Source organism: Salmo salar, chromosome ssa07, assembly GCF_905237065.1.
Source record: "Salmo salar chromosome ssa07, Ssal_v3.1, whole genome shotgun sequence".
NCBI classification, from domain to species: Eukaryota; Metazoa; Chordata; class Actinopteri; order Salmoniformes; family Salmonidae; genus Salmo; species Salmo salar.
This window is the reverse complement of record NC_059448.1, coordinates 22395341-22413841: the sequence shown is the minus strand read 5'-3', so window position 1 is coordinate 22413841 and position 18501 is coordinate 22395341. Positions and strand designations below refer to the sequence as shown.

The window sequence follows — 18501 nt, the reverse complement described above, 5'->3', positions numbered from 1 at the left end:
ATGTTCAACGAACACACACACACACACACACACACACACACACACACACACACACACACACACACACACACACACACACACACAAAAACACAGACACAGAAACTCCCTCAAAGTACATTTGACCGTTGGAAGTTGTCAAAGGACACTGGGATGGGATGCATCCCTCCCTCCCTCACTCTGTCAATTAAGTAGAGAGGCTGTTGTTGGCGGAGGCCCCTGGGTGTTTGGTCCCTGGCCAGGGGTATTACACACTGCGGCTGCACCGCCCTGCCAGTTAATTGCTAATTTTACTAACGCCGTCCTGTCAGATTGACCCCTGCGGCCCCCTCAGCCTTCAGCCTCCGCCCTGGGAACTTCCACACCCAGCCCCCTGACAGACCCCAGACACAAGGCCCCAATCCTGGGCACATAGACCCCAGCCCCCAGCACATAGACCCAGCCCCCAGCACATAGACCCAGCCCCCAGCACATAGACCCAGCCCCCAGCACATAGACCCCAGCCCCCAGCACATAGACCCAGCCCCCAGCACATAGACCCAGCCCCCAGCACATAGACCCAGCCCCCATCCCTGGGCACATAGATCCAGCCCCCGGCTTCAGCCATGGGAACTTTCCCCTAAGGCCCCATTACACCCACGACGGGTCGGGCCACAGGGACCAGCACACACCCAGGAGGGAAAGGGGGGATGGGGGTATACATCCACCCCCATCACCTATGTCTTGATTCAACCCCTCTGCTCTCATCTCGGGGAAAAACGCCTATTTTCTTCCTCTATGACTTTAGAGGTCTGGACCTTTGAAGGGATGGAGGAAGGGAGGGAAAGAGAAAGGGGGAAGCAAGGGAGGGAGGGAAGCGAGCAGAGGAACAGAGGGGAAGATAGAGAATAGGGAGAGAGGGGAGGGATGAGAGATGAGGATAGAGAGAGAGGAGGGACTGCGCTGCCAAAGAAGCAGCTGGCGAGCCACTGATGGCCATTCAATCACTGTGTCTCCCCCCTCTGGTGGGAGGTACAAGAGACTGGCTTTTTCTCTACCCCCCCTCTCTCTCTCGTTCAGATGGTTATGTAATGGGGTAATGAGGGAAAAGGGGAGGAGGAAGGGATGGAGGGGGGGATCCAGAGTTTGGACACCTCTTCTCTGTCCAGCTGGACTGACCAGTGGATTGTCACGGTGACATGAATGTGTGTTTAAGAGAGCCAGACCTCCCACCTGACAGACATGGAGAAGGGAGGGGCGAGAGGAGGAGGAGAGGATGCATGAGTACCGTACCAAGAGAGGAGGGACTCTCCCGTCCTACAGAAAAAGGCAGGAAGAAGAAACAGACTGGAAAATGAAATGATGAGATCGAAAAAGAGAGAGAGAGGGAGGGTGAGAGAGAGAGAGGGTGAGAAAGAGAGAGGAAGGGAGGGTTCAGAGGCTCCGAGATAAGTTTACAAGAGGGTGGCTGAGACAGAGAAAAACAAGAAAGTGAGATATTGGGTTTGAAAGAGTGGTGTCAATGGATATGGCCTGCTTTGGAGATCTCCATCCATCCGGAGGGACAGGGGGAGTGGGAGGAATGGAAATCCCATCAGAAATCCATAAAGACCAGTCAACTTGATTCCCTGAACATTTATCCCCTCCAATTCCTGCTGCGAAAAACATTTATTAATCTCTCTCAGCTTCGGGATTAGTCTAGGCTGACATCGTCTTTTCAGTTTCAGCAATAACACACACAAGCACGCACACACAAACACACACAGAGAGAGTGAGCGAGAGAGAGAGAGAATGACATTTGAAATGTCTTTATTCTTTTGGAACTTTGTGCGTGTAATGTTTACTGTTAATTTTTATTGTTCATTTCACTTTTGTTTATTATCTACTTCACTTGCTTTGGCAATGTTAACATATGTTTCCCATGCCAATAAAGCCCTTAAATTGAAATTGAATTGAGAGAGGATGAGAGAGAGAGGATGAGAGAGGGTGGGGAATATGGAGAAGGTGAAATCAAGGAACTATAGTGTGAGAGAGAGGGAAAGAGAGCGAGTCAGGGAGACAGAGAGAGCGAGAGAAAGAGTGAGCCAGGGAGACAGAAAAAGAGAGTGAAGAAAGAAGAGGTGCTGAGAAATTAGGATTTAGAATAATACAGATGCATGAGAGTAGAATAAGAGATATTAGCTTCACAGGAGGGAGAATGAAAGACAAGAAGAGGGGATTTAATGAGAGAACTAGAGAGGGAAACAACAGCACTAAAGGAATAGAGTCAGGTTAAATACGTACATACAAAATTAGATAGAGTTTAGAGGTTGTGTGAGTAGGTGGAGAGAGAGAGGGAGAGTAGATGGATGGACAGAGATAAATTGAGAAAATAATACCTATATTTTGTATTATATATTCTAAAAAGAGAGATATGGGTAGATGGCTTGTGGTCTCTATAGTATTTGACCTCTCGTGACCCCTATCCTCTTCCTGTTGATCAGTCTCTGATCTGATTGGTGAGTGATGGTGGAGGGAGCAGAAGCTTGTCACCAGCCATCCAGGCAACTGTAATCCCTTACAGTAGCATTGCCATGGCGATGAGAGATGAGTGACAGCCAGATAGGGGTGCACTCAGGCTTTGAACATCAGAAGAGTATGACACTATACTTCAATAACATGTCTAACACCCAAGCCCTTAACAATGAGTGACTGGCTGTGTCCGAATACCCATACTAGCGTACTACATACTTAAACTGCCTACTATTTAGCACATACCATTTAGTAAAAATGATGCAGCATGCCATGGCCGCAACGCAGTAGCGGCTCCTGACTGGCTGAGTAGGTGGGGCGGGGCCTAGTTCAGGTGGATTTTTCCAAATTCAACAGACATGCACCTGATAATAGATCCTTTCCAATTTGATACATTTCTCTCAACTCTTGAGTAGAATAGGAATGGAGTTATAATCCTACTCAGGCTGGTTATAGGCAGAATATTAGACCCTTACCGTAAGCCCATATCACCCATCTATCCTATTTAAAAAGGACGAAGACAGAAACACATCATTTGGTTCCATTTCAACATATTTATTAGTGAAACCAAAGTGCTGTAACATATGGAAATTAAATCAAATAGCTTAGTATACAGCAAAACTACGGCTATTGCACAAAAAAACATGGACAGTCGGGTGCATCGCAAATTCAGAACCGCTGGACAGCAACATAATAAACTAAAGCACTGACCATTGGAAACGAGATCAGAATGACTGCTAAGGCTTGATCCATACATTTAATAATTATATAGGTAGCCTAGCCTACAAAACTAAACCAATCCATGTGTTCAAATCAAAAGGCCTGATTAAAACGTCATCAATAATGCAGCCACATCCCGAATCCCCGGTGCCGACACATTCAGAAATCAAAAGATGGTTTAGTATTTAGTTTAAAAGCTCTGACGAAGGAACACTTTTCAAAATAAGCACTTTTCAATGAAAAAAAAGATAGAAAAAAAAGACTTTGTTTTCAAAGATGTAGCCTACGATGCAATACTCATGTTCATTTTAAGGAGAACAAAAAATGACTTAGCCTACATTTGAACACCACTGCAGAAGCTTCGCTATACAGCATCTTCCCAATTAAGTAACCTCGTTTTGTTGTTTGGCTACTTGAAGAGAACCCGGCACTATCATTCGCAGCCCACCTCTTCCAATGAAATGTAGGAAAGTGTGCATCGGATTCTACTAGATGAAGAGCCTAAATGACTCTAACATCCTGGCATTTAAACCATACTTGATTTAAGAAAATTCACATACTATAAATCATTTTATTTTCACATATTGAGAATGCTTTGTTTCCCGCTATTCATTGATTTCCCTAGCACGTCCCCATATCTAACTGATCAGCTGTTGTCAAAGCCAAAATGAGTACGACATCCAGGCTTTAAAAGTATACTCAATCTTCAAAATGTCACATACTATTAAACTACATTTTTTCACATACTCAAATGACCAACTATTTAGGACGCAAGTATGAGTATTAGGTCTCTCTCACCTGTCACCCCAAACAGGAAGTTGAGAATGAGCAATAATTCCTGTATTTCTTCTACTTGTAGTCCCTCTACTTCCTGTCCATCTACTTCCTGTCCATGTGTTGAACTCTCTCCATGACACAGACAGCTAATCCTCCTGTTCTCGGCTCAATACAGCACAACATCTTCAGCAACACCACTGATGCCCTCTCCTCTCCTCCATGCCTTCCATCCATCTCCCCTTCCTCCCTCTCCTCCATGCCTTCCATCCATTGCCCCTTCCTCACTCTCCTCCATGCCTTCCATCCATCTCCCCTTCCTCTCTCCTCCATGCCTTCCTTCCATCCATCTCCCCTTCCTCCCTCTTCTCCATGCCTTCCATCATCCCTTCCTCCCTCTCCTCCGTGCCTTCCATCATCCCTTCCTCCCTCTCCTCCGTGCCTTCCATCATCCCTTCCTCCCTCTCCTCCGTGCCTTCCATCATCCCTTCCTCCCTCTCCTCCGTGCCTTCCATCATCCCTTCCTCCCTCTCCTCCGTGCCTTCCATCATCCCTTCCTCCCTCTCCTCCGTGCCTTCCATCATCCCTTCCTCCCTCTCCTCCGTGCCTTCCTGGTTGTTTTTCTTCTTGTTTATTTATTGTGTATTGACTTGCTGGGATTGATTCGGCAAAGCCACCTATCTCCCCATCTCCATCTCTCTCTTTCTCTCCCTCCCTCTGTCTCTTACTCTAACAACTTTAATTAATCTAGCAGTCTCCCCAGCGCCACGCCGAGTATCTTGAGAAAGAAAGAGGGGAGGGGAAGAAAGAGAAGAGGAAGCAAAAGAGAGAAACGGCAGGCTGACCTATTATCTGCTGTAATCCATATGATTAGAAAGAGAGGCACCTTTCATGGAGAGAGAAAGGAGGACTAACTCTCACTCTCGTAGAGAATGAGAGTTATGAGAGAGGTGGGAGAGAGAAAGGGAGGGAGAGATTAATAGGAAAGTGGAAGACATAGTAGATACAGTATCTTCAGGAAGTATTCACACCCCTTGACTTTTCCACATGTTGTTGTGTTACAGCCTGAATTTAAAATTGATTAAATAGCGATTTTTTGGGTTCTGGCCTACACACAATATCCCAGAACCTTAAAGTGGAATTATGTTTTCAGAACTTAGTTAAAAAGCTGAAATGTCTTGAGTCGATAAGTATTCAACCCCTTTGTTATGACAAGTTGCATGGACTCACTCTGTATGCAATAAAAGTGTTTAACATGATTTTTGAATGACTACCTCACCATACAATTATCTATAAGGTCTCTCAGTTGAGCAGTGCATTTCAAATACAGATTCAACCACAAAGACCAGGGAGGTTTTCCAGTGCCTCACAAAGAAGTGCACCTATTGCAGACATTGAATATCCTTTTGAGCATGGTGAAGTTATTAATTACTCTTTGAATGGTGTGTCAATACACCCAGTCACCACAGAAATACAGGCGTCCTTCCTAACTCAGTTTTACGTTAGTGCAATAAGGCACTAAAGTACAACTGATGAGATCGTGATTGTCACGACTTCCGCCGAAGTCGGTCCCTCTCCTTGTTCGGGCGGTGTTTGGCGGTCGACGTCACCGACCTTCTAACCATCGGTGATCCATTTTCATTGGTTTTGTCTTGTCTTACATCACACCTGGTTCCAATCTCATCAATTACATGTTGTGTATTTAACCCTCTGTTTCCCCTCATGTCCTTGTCGGGGATTGTTTGTTTGTATGAGATGTGCAAGTTATGTTCTTGTGCGCGACGGGTTTTGTACCCACTTTTATTATTTTGTATATTTTGGTTTTCGGAGTTTTGTGAGCACTTATTAAACGACTCCGTTTATACTAAGTTTGTTCTCCTGCGCCTGACTTCCCTGCCACCAGCATGCACCCATTAGAGAATCACCGGCCCGAACTATGGAGTCAGCAGGTGGAGGAGCGCGTCCTGGAGCATGCAGTACTACTTCACCATCTTGGTACCGCCATGGATCGCGTTGTCCGGACAATGGACCGCTGGGAGAGACAGGGAGTTCTTCCAGCGCCTCCACCAGCACAACCGGGGTCTCTCTTGAGCACCCCTTTCCCGCCTGAACCCAGTGGGATCCGTCTCTCCTTGCCCCAGGAGTATGACGGGGGGGCTGCGAACTGCCAGGGTTTCTTATTATAATTAGACCTCTATCTGGCCACCGTTCAGCCGGCTCTATCGGGCCGTGAGAGGGTATTCGCCCTCGTCTCGTGCCTCACCGGAAGAGCCCTGGAGTGGGCCAATGCCGTGGGGGAAAGAGGGAGATGCAGCGTTGGACCAGTTTGAGGAGTTCACCCGCCGTTTCTGGGCAGTCTTCGACCACCCGCCTGAGAGTAGAGCGTCGGGTGAGCGCCTCTACCATCTGAGGCAGGAGACGAGGAGCGCCCAGGAGTTTGCCCTGGAATTTAGGACCCTGGCTGCCGGCACGGGATGGAACAACAGGGCCCTGATCGACCATTACCGCTGCAGTCTGCGCGAGGACGTCCATCGGGAGCTGGCCTGCAGAGACACCACCCTCACGTTGGACCAGCTGGTGGGAGGGGCGGTGCACAGGAGCTGGGAGGGGCGGTGCACAGGGAGATCGGAGGGGGTTTCCGCTCGTGCACCATCTGTGGCCGCAGAGGTGACCGTCGGTGCCGGGTTGGTTCCTCTGGGAGTCGAGGCAGCAGGCAGGGTGCTCTGGCGTCACCCCAGGTGAGCCGGCACCATTCTCACCCAGAGTCCTTTGTTGCACAGATGTTTGTGTTTGTCACGTTCCCTGATTTTTCCCTGCATAAGGCGCTAGTCGATTCAGGCGCGGCTGGGAATTTTATTGATAGTGCTTTAGCCCATAGTTTAGGGATCCCCATCGTTCCCGTGGATGTGCCCTTCCCCGTTCACGCCTTAGATAGTCGACCATTAGGGTCAGGGTTAATTAGGAGGTTACTGCGCCTTTGGGCATGGTGACGCGGGGGGGGGGGTCATACGGAGAAAATTAGTCTCTTCCTTATTGACTCTCCTGCGTTTCCCGTGGTGCTGGGCCTACCCTGGTAAGCTTGTCATAACCCCACTGTTTTTTGGCCACAGAGGGCTCTCACGGGGTGGTCGCGAGAGTGCTCAGGTAGGTGTTTAGGGGTTTCCGTTGGTGCTACTACGGTGGAGAGTCCAGACCAGGTCTCCACCATGCACATTCCCCCTGAATATGCCGATTTGGCTCTTGCCTTCTCCAAAAAGAAGGCGACTCAATTACCACCTCATCGACTGGGCGATTGTGCGATAGATCTCCTGGTAGACGCTGCACTTCCCAGGAGTCACGTGTGTCCCCTCTCACAAGCGGAGACGGAGGCTATGGAAACATATGTCTCCGAATCCCTGCGTCAGGGGTACATTCAGTCCTCCACTTCACCCGCCTCCTCAAGTTTCTTTTTTGTGAAGAAGGAGGGAGGTCTGTGCCCGTGTATTGACTATCGGGGTCTGAATCAGATCACTGTGAGGTATAGTTACCCGCTACCGCTCATAGGCACAGCGATAGAGTCAATTCACGGGGCGCGCTTCTTCACCAAACTAGATCTCAGGAGCACTTACAACCTGGTGCGTATCCGAGAGGGAGACGAGTGGAAGACGGCTTTCAGTACCACCTCTGGGCACTATGAGTACCTCGTCATGCCGAACGGGTTGATGAATGCGCCATCAGTCTTCCAAGCCTTTGTAGATGAGATTTTCAGGGACCTGCACGGGCAGTGTGTAGTGGTGTATATTGATGACATTTTGATATACTCCACTACACGCGCTGAGCATGTGTCCCTAGTGCGCAGAGTGCTTGGTCGCCTGTTGGAGCATGACCTGTACGGCAAGGCTGAGAAATGCCTGTTCTTCCAACAGTCCTTCTCCTTCCTAGGGTATCACATTTCCACTTCCGGGGTGGAGATGGAGAGTGACCGCATTGCAGCCGTGCGTAATTGGCCGACTCCCACCACGGTAAAGGAGGTGCAGCGGTTCTTAGGGTTTGCCAACTACTACCGGAGGTTTATCCGGGGTTTTGGTCAGGTAGCGGCTCCCATTACCTCACTGCTGAAGGGGGGCCCGGTGCGCTTGCAGTGGTCAGCTGAGGCGGACAGGGCTTTAAGTCACCTGAGGACTCTGTTTACCTTGGCTCCCGTGTTGGCCCATCTGGATCCCTCTTTGGCGTTCATAGTGGAGGTGGACGCATCCGAGGCTGGGATAGGAGCTGTGCTCTCTCAGCGCTCAGGTACGCCACCGAAGCTCTGTCCCTGTGCCTTCTTCTCGAAGAAGCTCAGCCCGGCGGAGAGAAACTATGATGTGGGGGACCGGGAGCTGTTGACTGTCGTAAAGGCTTTGAAGGCGTGGAGACGTTGGCTTGAGGAGGCTAGACACCCTTTTCTCATCTGGACTGACCACTGCAATCTGGAGTACATCCGGGCGGCGAGGAGACTGAACCCTCACCAGGCAAGGTGGGCCATGTTTTTCACCCGTTTCGTGTTTACCCTTTCCTACAGACCAGGCTCCCAGAACATTAAGGCAGACGCATTGTCCCGGCTTTATGACACTGAGGAGCAGCCCATGGATCCCACTTCCATACTCCCCGCCTCTTGCCTGGTGGCGCCGGTAGTGTGGGAGCTGGACGCAGACATTGAGCAGGTGTTACGTGCAGAGCCTGCTCCCCTCCGGTGTCCAGCTGGGCGTCTGTACGTTCCGTCTGCTGTCCGCGACCGGCTGATCTATTGGGCCCACACGTCACCCTCCTCTGGTCATCCTGGGATCAGTCGGACGGTGCGCTGTCTTAGTGGGAAGTACTGGTGGCCCACTTTGGCCAAGGATGTGAGGGTTTATGTTTCCTCCTGCTCGGTGTGCGCCCAGTGTAAGGCTTCTAGGCACCTGCCCAGAGGTAAGTTACAACCCTTACCCGTTCCACAACGGCCGTGGTCACACCTGTTGGTAGATTTCCTGACCGATCTTCCTCCTTCACAGGGTAACACCACGATCCTGGTCGTTGTGGAGCGTTTTTCTAAGTCCTGTTGTCTCCTCCCTTTGCCCGGTGTCCCTACAGCCCTACAGACTGTGGAGGCCCTGTTTACACACATCTTCCGGCACTACGGGGTGCCTGGGGATATAGTGTCTGATCGGGGTCCCCAGTTCACGTCGAGGGTCTGGAGGGCGTTCATAGAACGTCTGGGGGTCTCGGTCAGCCTTACCTCAGGTTTTCACCCTGAGAGTAACGGGCAGGTGGAGAGAGTTAACCAGGATGTGGTTCGGTTTCTGAGGTCTTATTGCCAGGACCGGCCGGGGGAAGTGGACAGCGTTCGTGCCCTGGGCAGAGATAGCCCAGAACTCGCTCCACCACTCCTCCACTAACCTCTCTCCCTTCCAGTGTGTATTGGGGTATCAGCCGGTTCTGGCTCCTTGGCATCAGAGTCAGACCAAGGCTCCTGCGGTGGACGACTGGTTCCGGTGCGCAGAGGAAAGAAGTTGGCGCAGACCGTCACCGTAGTGAGGCTCCGGTGTTCGCATCAGGGACCGGGTCTGGCTCTCGACCCGAAACCTGCCCCTCCGCCTGCCCTGTCGGAAGCTGGGTCCGCGGTTTGTGGGGCCATTTAAAGTCCTGAGGAGAGTGAACGAGGTTTGTTATAGGTTACAGCTTCCCCCCGATTACCGTATTAACCCCTCGTTCCATGTGTCTCTCCTCAGGCCGGTGGTGGCTGGCCCGCTACAGGAGTCTGAGGTGCGGGAGGTTCCTCCGCCCCCTCTGGACATCGAGGGGGCCCCGGTGTACTCCGTTCGTTCCATACTGGATTCGAGACGTCGGTCGAGGGTCCTTCAGTACATCGTGGACTGGGAGGGGTATGGTCCGGAGGAGAGATGCGGTGTTCCGGTGGAGGATGTGTTGGATCCTTCAATGCTGCAAGAGTTCCACCATCTCCATCTGGATTGCCCTGCGCCTCTCCCGCCGGGTTGTCCCCGAGGTCAGTGTCGACGCACCGGGGGGAGCTACTGTCACGCCTTCCACCGAAGTTGGTCCCTCTCCTTGTTCGGGCAGTGTTTGGAGGTCGACTTCACCGACCTTCTAGCCATCGCTGATCCGTTTTTCAATATCCATTGGTTTTGTCTTGTCTTACATCACACCTGATTCCAATCGCATCAATTACATGTTGGAAAACCTGGTTCAGTCTGCTTACCAACAAACACTGGGATACAAATTCACATTTCAGCAGGACTATAACCTAAAAGAAAAATGCCAATATACACCGGAGTTGCTTACCAAGACGACATTGAATGTTCCTGAGTGGCCTAGTTACAGTTTTGACTTAAATCAGCTTGAAAAACTATGGCAAAACTTGAAAATGTTTGTTTAACAATGATCAACAACCAACTTGACAATCCAGGTGTGCAAAGCTCTTAGAGACTTACCCAGACCACTGCCAAAGATGATTCTAACATGTATTGACTAAGGGGGTTGAATACTTATCAAATCAAGATACACAATAAATACAAAAGTATGTGAACACCCCTTCAAATGAGTGGATATGGCTATTTCAGCCACACCCGTTGCTGACAGGTGTATAAAATCAAGTACACAGCCATGCAATCTCCATAGACAAACATTGGCAGTAGAATGGCTTTACTGAAGGGCTCAGTGACTTTCAACGTGGCACCGTCATTGGATGCCACCTTTCCAACAAGTCAGTTTGTCAAATTTCTGCCCTGCTAGAGCTGCCCCAGTCAGCTGTAAGTGCTGTTATTTTGAAGTGGAAACGTCTAGGAGCAACGGCTCAGCGGTGAACTGGTAGGCCACACAAGCTCACAGAACAGGACCGCAAAGTGCTGAAGCGCATAAAAATCATCCGTCCTCAGTTACAACATTCACTACCATGTTCCAAACTGTTCGTTGGGAGCTTCATGAAATGGGTTTCCATGGCCGAGCAGCCGCACACAAGCCTAAGATCACCATGCGCAATGCCAAGCGTCGGCTGGAGTGGTGTAAAGCTTGCAGCTATTGGACTCTGGAGCAGTGGAAATGTGTTCTCTAGAGTGATGAATCACTATTTTTAATCACTATTCACTATTTGACATTCCAACGGATGAATCTGGGTTTGGTGGATGCCAGGAGAACACTACCTGCCCCAATGCACAGTTCCAACTGTAAAGATTGGTGAAAGAGGAATAATGGTCTGGGGCTGTTTTTCATGTTTCGGGCTAGGCGCCTTAGTTCTAGTGAAGGGAAATCTTAACGCTACAGCATACAATGAAATTCTAGACGATTCTGTGCTTCCAACTTTGTGGCAACAGTTTGGGGAAGGCCCTTTCCTGTTTCAGCATGACAATGCCCCCAGGCACAAAGCGAGGTCCATACAAAAATGGTTTGTGAAGATTGGTGTGAAAAAACTTGACTGGCTTGCACATTGCCCTGACCTCAATCCCATCGAACACCTTTGTGATGAATTGGAACACCGTCTGCGAGCCAGGCCTAATTGCCCAACATCAGTGCCGACCTCACTAATGCTTTTGAGGCTGTATGGAAGCAAGTCCCCACAGCAATGTTCCAACATGTAGTGGAATGCCTTCCCAGAAGAGTGGAGGCTGTTATAGCAACAAAGGGGGTACCAACTCCATGATAATGCCCATGATTTTCGAATGACATTTTCGAAGAGCAGGTGTCCACATACTTCTGGTCATGTAGTGTATCTTAGTGTTTTATTTTGATAACTTTTTTTTATTTATTTTTTTTTTACAAATGTTAGAATTCTTTATCCAATTTGACATGAGATAATTTTGTCTAGACAGTTGACAAAAAATCTATTTTTATCGAACTTTGTAACAACAAAATGTGGAGGGGTCTGAATAATTTTTGAAGGCACTGTAGATAGATTTTATATATATATACACACACACACACACACACACACACACACACACACACACACACACACACACACACACACACACACACACACACACACACACACACACACACACACACACACAGAGAGAGAGAGAGGAGGAAGTGAGCAAACAAATGGTGGGAGAAATGGTTAAAGAGAGGAGATTGGAGAAAGGAGAGGGAAGGGGAGAGAGAAATTGAGATAGAGGTGAGAGAATGGTCAAAATGAGAGAGAAAGGAAGAGAGAGCAAGAGAGAGTGTCTGTCTGTAGCAGTGTCCAGGGTTACAGAGGGTCATAGACTCCATGTGGAGTAGGGGGTACTATATATTCTATATGTGTATGTGTGGTTGTGTGAGTGTGAGTGTGTGTGAGAGAGAGAGACAGAGAGAGGGACTGTGTGCGCTCTTCTACGTGTCACCTTCTCCGTGGTCTTTAGTGACACCATGTTCATTTGCGAAACGGCCTGGTTGAGATTCAGGGATCGATAGAACAAATAAAAGCAGGGAGAGGGGGGGGATACAGAGGACCAGGGCAGCCTGCACTCTTTCATCACCCATCCTATCATCACTCTCTTTCTTTCAGCAAGAAAACTATTAGACGAAAGCAGTTGTTGGCTGATACTTGTGGTTGCTGTTGTTTTTCCATTTTTAAACTGACTATTAAATGGCCTATTCAAAGCTACTATTCCTGGCTGTTTTTTGGGGGACCTTTTAGGACCTTCAAGGGCAGTCATTGAGGGCTTTGGTTGTCACGGCAGCGGTCGCCGCAATGCTTTCAGGCGTCCGTTTAAAATCTGCATGGCTCCCAGTGTTGTGTAGCCGAGGGGCGTTTTGTCAATATCACTCAAGTTAACATGTTACTTAGCATATCCCCCCCAACACAGTGGGCTTACGGTCAAGACTCTCTGACAACACACAGACACACTCACACACACATACAGAATGCTTTTTACGTCGACCCAGGTGTGGTGTCTTTATGGAAAACAATGCACATTAAAAAGGTTCATAGAGGAGATGCACTCAACGGCATTAAAAAGACAGAAAACGAAATGAATGTGGTGTTTACAGTGTTGTTAAAGATTCATTCTACACATTATTAAGAGGTGTCACTCAGTAATGTATTCCAGAGGCATAAAACCTTCTGTTCTCTCTCTCCCTCTCCCTCTTTCCCTCTCCTCTGTCTCCTTTCTCCTTCTATCTCCGTCTATCTCTCTCCCTCTCGCTCCTACCTCAAACAGAAAAAATATGTTTTATTGTCAGATACATCGGATAGGTGTAATGAAATGTGTTGTTTTACAGGGTCAACCATGGTAGTAGGCCGGCCCTGAAGCAAATTAGGGCACAATATATTTTTCACCTTGTCGGCTCAGGTATTTGAACCAGCTATCTTTTGGTTACTGGTCCAATGCTCTACCCCTAGGCTACCTGCCGTCCTTTAAATCAAGTCAATTGGGGGGATTTAGTTATTTGTGGCAGAAGGTCATGCTGAAGGAAGCGGCTCTAAAAGCTTGACCGCCCCAGGCGGTCTCTTCCTCTCTTCTTTCTCTCTGACGGATGGAGGGAGGAATGAAACGAAAGGAGGCTCCAATTGTCTTTTTCAAACACTGAGAATGTTTTAGTAAGAAACAACAAGGGCAGATTGCTCTAACACCTCTCTCTCCCTCTCCCCAATCCCTCTATTTCTTGTCTTTGTGTCTGTTTTGCAGTGCAGTTCAACTTGATTCCTGTGGGCCTGAGGATAGTAGCCATCCAGAGCACTAAGACAGGGCTCTACATTGGGATGAACAGCGATGGATACCTCTACACTTCGGTAGGGCAACCAATTACTAATAACGTTATAATGCTATAGATACCACTTCTACTATAGTTATAACATCTCTACTCCTCGGTACGGCAACCTCTTAAGAACATATGGAATCATATAGTAACCAAACAATTGTTAAACAAATCAAAATATATGTTATATTTGAGATTCTTCAAAGTAGCCACCCTTTGCATTGATGACAGCTTTGCGCACTCTTGGCATTCTCTCAACCAGCTTCATGAGGTAGTTACCTGGAATGCATTTCAATTAACAGGTGTGCCTTGTTAAAAGTTAATTTAGGAATTTCTTTCCTTCTTAATGCGTTTGAGCCAATCAGTTGTGTTGTGACAAGGTAGGGGTGGTATACAGAAGATAGCCATTTTTGGTAAAAGACCAAGTCCATATTATGGCAAGAACAGCTCAAATATGCAAATAGAAACAACAGTCCATCATTACTTTAAGACATGAAGGTCAGTTAATACGGAAAATTTCAAGAACTTTGAAAATTTCTTCAAGTGCAGTCGCAAAAACCATCAAGTGCTATGATGAAACTGACTCTCATGAGGACCGCCACAGGAAAGGAAGACACAGAGTCACATCTGCTGCAGAGAATAAGTTCATTAGAGTTACCAGCAAGTAACAGACACATCACCTCATCAACTGTTCAGAGGAGACTGCGTGAATCAGGCCTTCATGGTCGAATTGCTGCAAAGAAACCCTTATTAAAACCTCTCTGGGGTATGTGGGACGCGTCCCACCTGCGGGACACACTATTCAACAGCCAGTGAAATAGCAGGGCGGCAAATTTAAAACAACAACAATCTCATAATTCAGATTTCTCAAACATACAACTATTATATCCCATTTTAAAGATACACTTCTCGTTAATCCAACCACATTGTCCGATTTCAAAAAGGCTTTACGGCGAAAGCATAACATTAGAATATGTTAGGACAGCACCTTGACAAGAAAAACCACACAGCCATTTTCCAAGCAAGGAGAGGCGTCACAAAAACCAGAAATACAGCTAAAATGAATCACTAACCTTTGACGATCTTCATCAGATGATCCTCCCAGGACTCAATGTTACACAATACATGTATGTTTTGTTCGATAAAGTTCATATTTATATCCAAAAACCCCATTTTACATTGGCGCGTGATGTTCAGAAAATGTTTTGTCTCCAAAACTTCCGGTGAATGAGCACATCAGTTTACAGAAATACTCATCATAAACGTTGATAAAATTTACAACAGTTATTCTAATAATTATAGATACACTTCTCCTTAATGCAACCGCTGTGTCAAATTTCAAAACAGCTTTACGGCAAAAGCACATTGTTCAATATTCTGAGTACAGAGCTCAGCCATCAAAGCAAGCTATACAGTTACCTGCCAAGTTCTGGAGTCAACAAAACTCAGAAATAGTATTATAAATCTTCACTTACCTTTGCTGATCTTCGTCGGAATGCACTTCCAGGACTCCCACAAGAAATGTTTGTTTTGTTTGATAAAGTCCATAATTTATGTCCAAATACCTCCGTTTTGTTCACACATTAAGATCACTATTCCAAAGGCACAATGCCCGAGCGCAAAACCCTAGACGAAAAGTCAAAAAGTTCCATTACCGTTCGTAGAAACATGTCAAACGATGTTTACAATCATCCTTAGGGTCTTTATATCATAAATCTTCAATAATATTCCAACCGGACAATAGCGTATTCATTACAGAGGAAAAAGAAGGAACGGAGCACCTGCGTGACTGCGCACTTAAACAACTCATTGGCCTCAGGCAGTCCACTTGTTGAATCCCCTCTTATTCTCTCCCCAGTCACAGTAGAAGCATGAAACAAGGTTCTAAAGACTGTTGACATCTAGTGGAAGCGTTAGGAAGTGCAAAATGAACCCTAAGTCACTGTATACTGTATAGGCAATCACTTGAAAAACTACAAACCTCAGATTTCCACACTTCCTGGTTGGATTTTCTCAGGTTTTTTCCAGCCATATGAGTTCTGTTATACTCACAGACATCATTCAAACAGTTTTAGAAACTCCAGAGTGTTTTCTATCCAAATCTACTAATAATATGCATATCCTACCTTCTGAGCCTGAGTAGCAGGCAGTTTACTACGGGCACGCCTTTCATCCGGACGTCAAAATACTGCCCCCTACCCTAGAGAAGTTAATTAAAGGACACCAATAACAAGAAGAGACTTGCTTGGGCCAAGAAACATGAGCAATGGACAGTAGCCTCTCTGGGCTAGGCGGGACGAATTCGTCCCACCTACGTAACAGCCAGTTGAATCCTGTGGCGCGATTTTCAAAACCTTTGAAATGCTATTACTTCAATTTCTCAAACATATGACTATTTTACAGCTATTTAAAGACAAGACTCTCGTTAATCTAACCACACTGTCCGATTTCAAAAAGGCTTTACAACGAAAGCAAAACATTAGATTATGTCAGCAGAGTACCAAGCCAGAAATAATCAGACACCCATTTTTCAAGCTAGCATATAATGTCACAAAAACCCAGAAGACAGCTAAATGCAGCACTAACCTTTGATGATCTTCATCAGATGACAACCCTAGGACATTATGTTATACAATACATGCATGTTTTGTTCAATCAAGTTCATATTTATATCAAAATCCAGCTTTTTACATTAGCATGTGACGTTCAGAACTAGCATACCCCCCGCAAACTTCCGGCGAATTCACTAACAATTTATTAAATTACTCACGATAAACGTTCACAAAAAGCATAACAATTATTTTAAGAATTATAGATACAGAACTCCTCTATGCACTCGATATGTCCGATTTTAAAATAGCTTTTTGGTGAAAGCACATTTTGCAATATTCTAAGTACATAGCCCAGGCATCACGGGCTAGCTATTTAGACACCCGGCAAGTTTAGCACTCACCAATATCAGGTTTACTATTATAAAAGTTTGATTACCTTTTGTTGTCTCCGTCAGAATGCACTCCCAGGACTGCTACTTCAATAACAAATGTTGGTTTGGTCCAAAATAATCCATCGTTATATCCGAATAGCGGCGTTTTGTTCGTGCGTCCCAGACACTATCTGAAATGGTAAATCAGGGTCGTGCGCATGGCGCAATTCGTGACAAAAAAAATCTAAATATTCCATTACCGTACTTCGAAGCATGTCAACCGCTGTTTAAAATCCATTTTTATGCAATTTTTCTCGTAAAAAAGCGATAATATTCCGACCGGGAATGTCCATTTAGCTAAACAGAGGAAAGTAAACAAAGCTTTCGGTCGACGCGGGCACGAGCCTGAGTCTCACAGTACTGTAACCAGCCACTACCCAAACGCGCAACTTTTTTTCAGCCAGAGCCTGCAAAGCCACGATTCAGCTTTTTACCGCCTTCTGAGACCCTATGGCAGCCGTAGGAAGTGTCACGGGACAGCTAAGATCCTCACTCTTCAATAAACAGAGACAAGAAGAACGACACCTTGTCAGACAGGCCACTTCCTGCATGAAACCTTCTAAATTTTTTGCCTGCCAAATGAGTTCTGTTATACTCACAGACACCATTCAAACAGTTTTAGAAACTTTAGGGTGTTTTCTATCCATATGTAATACGTATATGCATATTCTAGTTACTGGGTAGGAGTGGTAACCAGATTAAATCGGGTACGTTTTTTATCCGGCGGTGTAAATACTGCCCCCTAGCCCTAACAGGTTAGACCGGTGAAAATCTGTCCTTTGGTCTGATGAGGCCAAATTTGAGATTTTTGGTTGTAACCGCCATGTCTTTGTGAGATACAGAGTATCTGATCTCCGCATGTGTGGTTCCCACCGTGAAGCATGGAGGAGGAGGTGTGATGGTGTGGGGGTGCTGTGCTGGTGACACTGTCAGTCATTTATTTAGAATTCAAGGCACACTTAACCAGCATGGCTACCACAGCATTCTGCAGCGATACGTCATCCCATCTGGTTTGCGCTTAGTGGGACTATCCTTGGTGTTTCAATAGGACAATGAGTGAAGAGTGAAGGAAGTGAAGGAGTGAAGGAAAAGCAGCCAACAAGTGCTCAGCATATGTGGGAACTCCTTCAAGACTGTTGGAAACACATTCCTCATGAAGCTGGTTGAGAGAATGCCAAGAGTGTGCAAAGCTGTCATCAAGGCAAATGGTGTACCTCAATAACAGTCTACACATTATCCCCTGTACTGTTTTTATAGCAGTGTGTACAACTGTCTCCCCTGTAACTATTTCCCAGGTTGTTGATGTAAATCAGAATGTGTTCTCAGTCAACTTACCTGGTAAAATAAGGGTTCAATAAAAAATAATGTCAGACCCACAGAGATGATGCAGTACCTGATGAGAAAAAAATAGTTGATTGAATGTTTATTATCTCTATGGAACTGTGTTTAACAGTCATTGATAGAGTTTTCAGTGTCACTACAAATCTGACAGTCTAATGCACGGTGCTGTCTGCGTCCAAAATGGCACCCTATTCCCGATCGAATGCACTTTTTACCAGGGCCTATAAGGTACTCTATTGAAAATTGGGTGCCATTTGGGCCGATCAACAGTGTACTGGTCCACAGCTCTTTAAGAGGGGTATTTCACCTTGATCTGGGAGAGTGGAGAGGGAAGGTAAAAAAGAGAGATGCTCCCATCTAGTCTGCTGTGAAGTAAATAAAGTGTGCAAGTTTCTATTTGAAGTAGATCTGTGCTTTCACTTCAAAGTCGGCATACTGCCTGCCTACTGCCTGCCAACTGCCTGCCTACTGCCTGCCTACTGCAGGAGCTGGGGTATAGA

At 46.7% G+C, this 18501-nt stretch overlaps 1 protein-coding gene across 1 annotated transcript in view; it reads left to right on the top strand.

Annotated features, from left to right (window-relative positions):
• fgf11a (fibroblast growth factor 11a) overlaps positions 1-18501 on the top strand; it is a 141020-nt gene that overhangs the window by 65546 nt on the left and 56973 nt on the right. The window contains exon 4 of the mRNA XM_014206821.2: positions 13608-13711. Within this exon, the coding sequence (XP_014062296.1) occupies positions 13608-13711 (104 nt within the window). The remainder of the gene's footprint in view (positions 1-13607; positions 13712-18501) is intronic.